A 6,409-nucleotide genomic window follows, 5' to 3' on the forward strand; every position below is an offset into this window, starting at 1 on the left:
AAAAAAATGTACTGATTTTCGGTCTTCGTTCCGCACTTGCTAGGCCGGATGACCCATCATGAATATATCTAACTAAGCCCAGCCCAAATTTAGTCCAAGCTGATGCCAATAGTTTCCCAAATTTAGCCCAATCTGATGCCAATAATTTTGAGGATGCCAATAACTAAATAGTCTCTTCAATCTTCATTCATAGAGCATATTCGCTTATTGGTTTCAGCCAGTCCAAACCAGCCAGTCAACAGTGTTTTACTCTCACAACAAACCAGCATCAGCCAGCCCAAAGCAGTCCAGAAACCAACCAGCGAACAGGCCGATAATTTGGTTACAATACAAACCAGCACCAGCCAGCCCAAAGCAGTCCAGAAACCAACCAGCGAACAGGCCGATAATTTGGTTACAATACAACCGTCTCCTGCAACAGGCTACTCGCTTGAGCTTCAGAATCAGAACCATTAAGTTCCATCGGAAGAGATGACAGGGTTTAGAGTAAACTGTTACTACTAACTCATGACCCGATTATATTACAGAATAGATAGAATACGGCAGTGCAGTCCGAGGAGATACGAGTCAACAAGTCGTACCAAACATTCTTTGGAAATAATTGCACGAGTCACATAAACAAGCACAAAGGTCTAAATCGAATTTGCTGCCAATGCATGCAAATCTTCACCCTAGCCAGATAGTTCTGATATGGAGGCACACTCGTTTCGTTTGTATACAAAAGAGTTTTGACACATGCCACCCACCCACCCACCCGTATTGCATTGCTAATTGCTATCACCTCCTCCTGTTAGGAGGACTTATCCATCTAAGCTATGGCGCTGCCATCCTGTCCTAACTTAAAGCAGAAGCCCTGAGCAAAGTGCCAAGCACAGGCATCCACAGGCCCCCCAATCGGCTCGAGCTTGGGTTTTGTGTCTTCATGCTAGCTGCTATAGCCGCCGATGACGATGATGAGGCCCCATGCGAATGGGATGACTTCTGCTCACATGATCCTTCCCTGTTTCTCGTACGACATGTTCGGCTAACACTCTCCTGCTCCTGCTCCTGCTCCTGCTCCTGCTCCTGCAATGCAAACGTCAGTCAAAGCGCGACCTGATTGAATAAAACCACTGAAACCGATTGGACAAAATAAAAAAGCTCCAACCAAACCGAACCTGCGATGTCGTCTCAGGCCGTTCGGCCGCAGGTGAAACCTGCAGGGATGTCTCTGCTCTAGGCGACTCAGCTACAGGTGAGGAGATTGGCGACTCCAGAGCTAAGCGAGGCAAACAGCTAACCTGTTGGTATGGGGCAACAAAACAAAGTCAACAAGTGAACCAGTCAAAGCTCGGACTAGGAAATAGGTCGGACAAGGTATATAGGACTCTTTACCCTCCCAACAATTCGCTCTGAAGAGGAATCCATAACAGCAGGAATGGATGACGAAGAGACCTGAAACTCAAAACGCCTATTCAGAACAGAGAACCAAAGGTGGAATACACAACACTTCAGATCACACAAGCAGCATGCTGCATGTTCCATAATAAAGAGTAACACGGGCCATATATGTGACTTGCCTGACGAACATTGGCATTCTGGCTAGGTTCCATCTTTCTGGTGAACTCACATAAGTGATTTATTCCGTCTACCGTTTGATCCTGACAGGATGTGTAACCAGATAACGTTAGGCACATGTACAACCTGTAAAGGGAATTGTGGTGCTATGACTTCTCCTTACCTGAGAGCTTTCAAGACGCCCCATCTTGGATTCCTGCAAGATGTATATACAGGGAGGCAGCGAGCATGATTCCATCAGTATGTGATACTTATATCCTCAACAGGGTACAAATGTGGTCCAGTACAAGGTGCCTACCAGAGTCCGAACTACAAGATTGACTGATTGCAAATCCTCCTGGAAAGCACTTAGATCTCCATGTATGATTCCAACCTACAGGTCAATAAGCTCTGCATTATTATCCACCTTCCAAATACATCAAAACCAGATAAATAAATAATGCTATGCTGCAATAAGGTTCCACCTCATCCCTTGTGCCTTCAATAATCTGCTGGGTTTCATCTAAACTAATATCCGCACGATCAATCCTCCCAGCCAGATGTTTCCTTGTGACCTGAACAGTAGTAGCCAGAGAATTATGGATATGTATTGGTTGGAAATAAAACTGAAATTCTGGTGACATAATGCAGTCTCCGAATGCAGCACAAGTGAAAATGGAAACAATTTAAGAAAAAACTTACAACGACAGAGTCTGAAACTTGATCCAAATGGTTGCCAACAGCAGTGCAAGCATCAGATAAACCACGCTTTGTCACAAACATCATATCAGAGAGTTTCCATCCCTGTACATTAATGCCCAAACTTTAGATACTAGTAGTAGCTACTATATTAGTCAAACATGACGTCTAACTGGTAAGATAGGGCTGCAGCAATAATAATACAATATATGCAGTTATTATGACCAGGATATTATTACTAGCATAAACATTAGCTGAAACTAAATAGTATTGAATGGTAATTTAGCATTGATGATCTGTACACTTCCATTCATAAACTAAAAGAATCAAATCTTACCTTCCACTTTATATAAGCATAGCCGATAGCCCCAGCAACAACAACTGCTGTTATAGTATATACGCCGGGTCCTACAAGAGGAGGGTGTAAGACAACAATTATCCAGGGCTCATTTGGAAACAAGATAACCCCCTCCAATCCATATATGTAATGAAACGGTGGGGAAGTTAGTTCATTTTCCACTCTAATCCATATGTTTTGGGAGGGAATGGGTTTGTCAAAAGAAGCCCTCCAGAACTCTGATAAATATATTGTACAAATTACAAAGGAGTGCCAGTTATTGAGCCCTGTGTGTTTAATTGGAACAGTCTTAAAGAGATCAATATACCAATAAAAAACAATTGAAATAGCAAGGAAGCATGAGAAACAAGCAAAAATTATCAGAAAATAAGCATTACAAGCATCCAAAAATTTATGCGAATGTAACTCCCATTCACATCTGATGCACGTTTGCTCTGGACCCATACACAAAAGCCATTCGCTGTTAACTTGTGTTTGTGAAAGTTCAATTGGTTACAGTCATAAACCATAACTACTAGATGCAGAATCCACAGTGCATCAGTGCATGGATATCGTCAATAGAAGCCATAAGCAAGCACTGACCAGAATTCGCAGCCGGTGTCACTATTGTATTTGGTGTTGTGGCTAGGGTGTGTATCTGCTCCCTGAGATTGTTGATCTGAAATATCAGAGATCCCATTAATCACCATATACCCTAGACGTCTAGAATTGCCCATATATATATCCTGAGAGCCAGACAAAAGTTAACATGTTAACAAACCTGAGATAGCAACTGATTCTGATCGCTGCTGCCAGACTTTGCGTCACCGCCTTCTTTCCCATGTTTCTTCACAAACTGTACAAGACAGGCAAGCACAAGCAAAGCTATAAACCCTGTGCCTATTCCTTTAAGATATACTATATGCTACTCCCTAATTGTTTCCCTGTTGAGGGTCAATCTGACCAAGAAGGTAACAATACTACCTTGGCGGCTCCAGAGAATACATCCCCCAGTTTAGGAAGTTTGGCGTCACCGGTGAGAACGGATCCAGCGACGCCTGCAAGCAACATTGAACACGGTTACTACTTGCCGGTAACTGTGATTTTGCTATAAAGCAGTTGCAAGATCATTGTTATCTGGGAGAAATAGATCGATAAGCACTACACAATTCTTCTGATTTCGTCAATACTAGCAAGTGGACGTACGGCAGCAGACGAATTAACGTACCTGTCACCCTAATTAATCCAACCAGGACCTAACGCAGCAAAATACTCGTAGCAAATTAAGCGAGCAGCCTGTAGCATGAAACTAATAGTAGCTAAGGTAGATTGGGTCTAGGTCATGAGACACCACAGACTGCTTCAAATTCAATTCAATCTAGCACAATCCCAACACCGCCGCGAGTCCGCGACGCGAAAATAAAAGACGGAGCAAGGGAGAGAAGCGGTTTGAGGGTGGGGAGCGGCAGTGACGAACCGGAGCCGAGGACGATGAAGACATTGCCGAACACCATGGGTGGGAACGGAACGCGAACCGCCGCGACGGCGAACGAACGATCTGCTCACGACAGCGGCGGCGGCGGCGGCGGCTATGGCGATCTATTTATGGCTCAATGTTCGCCTACTGTTCAAATTTCCTCTATCAATCAAATCAAACTACTTATAATAATTGTCAATATCTACTTTATATATATATATATATATATATATATATATATATATATATATATAAACAATTACATAGTATATATAGAATCGGATTTATTAGTAGGAGTAGTTGTTAATAGAACGCCCAGCCCAGCCCGTTAATAAGTTCTGTTGGGCTGGATGATTTTCCTATATTTTACAGTTTTATTCTTATGAAAATGAATTATAAAGTTCCTATATAAATCCTATAAATTTTTTGCATTCAACACGGCTCCACTTCACCTATGAAGCCATTTTTTTGGGGCTTCAGCTCCATGAACAGCTCTATGGGTGGAGCTATAGCCGTTTTGATAAATCGTTTGGCAAAACAGCTTTACATATAATTTTTCTTAAAATATGCTCTCAGAGAACGCCATGTAGAATGAGGTGAAGCCGAGAGAAGCCACTATTTTTTGCTCCTTCCCACCCCAAAACTCCGTGAGAGCACATTTTTAGAGGCTTCATCGATGGAGCCATTTTATTTTACCCCGTTTGGCAGAAAACGGCTCCAAGCGGCTTCTAAAGCCGCTAGAGAAGCCCTGCCAAACAGGGCCTAAAAGAGCCCTGAAAAAAAAAATCTCGTATTTCCGTCTAGGTTTTTTTTTGCAGCATATGACATGGATTTACCCCATAAGGAAGCAACCGATAATCTAGCTTGGTCCAAGGCAGTTTAACCAAACAAGCCTGCTTGCGTGCGTGCGTGCGTACGGGTGGCCAATCGGCGGCAAGCAGATCCTAGAAGAGCTAGGTACTCCTCTCAAAATAAAAGTCGTCGTGGCAGATCAAACTATCTCAATTTTAATTAAGTTTATAAAAAATACATATATCTCTAATTAAATTTATTATAAAAATATATTTAACGATCTATCAAATGATACTAATTATGTATTATAAATATTAATACTTTTTATATATATTTAATTAAAGTTAAGAGTGTTTAACTTCTCGAGAAGTGAAAATGACGTATATTCTGGGACGGGGGAGCAGAAGTAGACATCATCTGCTCGCCTCCCCTCCCTCAGGGTTAATGGCATCGTCTGATGTGATCTGATCTGACAGGGACGATAACATTGGGCTAGGATGGAAAAATTGCAAAAATAGCACTCGGAAGATTGACTCTTCGGTTTGGGTATCATTCCTTCCTTTATCAGAAGATGCGTGCGTGAAATGGGCTGCTAACTCGTCCCGTCCATACATGGACGTGGGCTGTTTGTCGATACATTCACGCTTCCCTCTCCTCTCTTTTCTTTTTCCGTTTGTTTCCTTTTTTCGTTTTCATTAAATAGATAAGATATATGGGCTGGGACCATACGGTACATATATATTATTATTATTATTATTATTACATCAGTAGATGTGAATAGATGTTGTTTTCTACGAGAGACGACCAGAGGTGAGCTATAGCCTATAGGTAGTCCCCCCAGATTGTCCATGGACAAGAGTACATACAACAATGTGATGTGAGAGAGGCAAGAGCTTGGTACTAGCACTCGCACTCTGAATTGAGTCACTGGCCATCGTCTTGTTTGTTGGTAAAAGTAAATAAATTGAGAAACTATTCTGTTTCCATTTTGACAATTCCAAAAATGGTATATAAATGAAGACATTAGTTCCCCCTTTATTTATTTTATAATCAATTAAAAACATAATTTGTTATACAGAAATGAAGCGGGGTGGGGAGGCGAAAGCATCATCCTATAACTAATAATATTGTGAGTGCAGGGTTATTTTGTTGCAATGCAATGCAATGCTCGCTAGAACATCGAATGCTTCCCCATATAACAACGATACAAAACAAGAGTGCACGCACAAACCTTTGTATTTCATTCACTAGTAAAAAGCGCGCGCCCCTGCGCGCGTTTGTAAATACAGATAGAGGATATATGTTTTATTTATGGAGTGGAAACCAGTAATACACAAATTTAAAGAGGACTACGTAGACATATGTTACATGTAGTGATATATTTTAGAGTTTGATGAATTCATCTTTGATTGCCTCTTGAATAGCCTCTGGGAAGAGCGTGGTCTGGGAACTTTGCAATTGTTAGAGTAATTAGGAATAGTACTATATTGTCTAACCACGTGAGATATTAGTCCTATGTACTCTATATAATCAGCCCACGAGGCCCAATGCAATACAACACAATCTCC

General features: G+C 41.6%; 1 protein-coding gene across 1 annotated transcript; it reads right to left on the bottom strand.

The window, feature by feature from the left end:
- Positions 1–772: 772 nt before the first annotated feature.
- On the bottom strand, positions 773–4,179 carry LOC136514424 (uncharacterized). The gene is made up of 13 exons (XM_066508386.1): positions 4,050–4,179; positions 3,557–3,630; positions 3,354–3,428; positions 3,176–3,251; positions 2,573–2,643; positions 2,239–2,340; positions 2,022–2,111; positions 1,856–1,930; positions 1,721–1,753; positions 1,560–1,640; positions 1,375–1,434; positions 1,158–1,280; positions 773–1,065 (listed from the first exon to the last, which is right to left on the bottom strand). Exons 1-13 carry the CDS (start codon positions 4,084–4,086, stop codon positions 835–837), a joined length of 1,128 nt encoding a protein of 375 aa, XP_066364483.1. The 5' UTR covers positions 4,087–4,179; the 3' UTR covers positions 773–834.
- Positions 4,180–6,409: the final 2,230 nt, after the last annotated feature.

The sequence above is a fragment of the Miscanthus floridulus genome, chromosome 16 (genome assembly GCF_019320115.1).
Source record: "Miscanthus floridulus cultivar M001 chromosome 16, ASM1932011v1, whole genome shotgun sequence".
NCBI lineage: Eukaryota > Viridiplantae > Streptophyta > Magnoliopsida > Poales > Poaceae > Miscanthus > Miscanthus floridulus.

Excerpts from the sequence above, each read along its gene's own strand:
- LOC136514424 (XM_066508386.1), bottom strand. The coding sequence starts at position 4,086 with ATGGTGTTCGGCAATGTCTTCATCGTCCTCGGCTCCG. Across the intron at positions 3,429-3,556 it reads TATTCTCTGGAGCCGCCAAG|TTTGTGAAGAAACATGGGAA; the intron begins GTAGTATTGTTA and ends TGTCTTGTACAG. Across the intron at positions 1,281-1,374 it reads CAGAGCGAATTGTTGGGAGG|GTTAGCTGTTTGCCTCGCTT; the intron begins GTAAAGAGTCCT and ends CCATACCAACAG.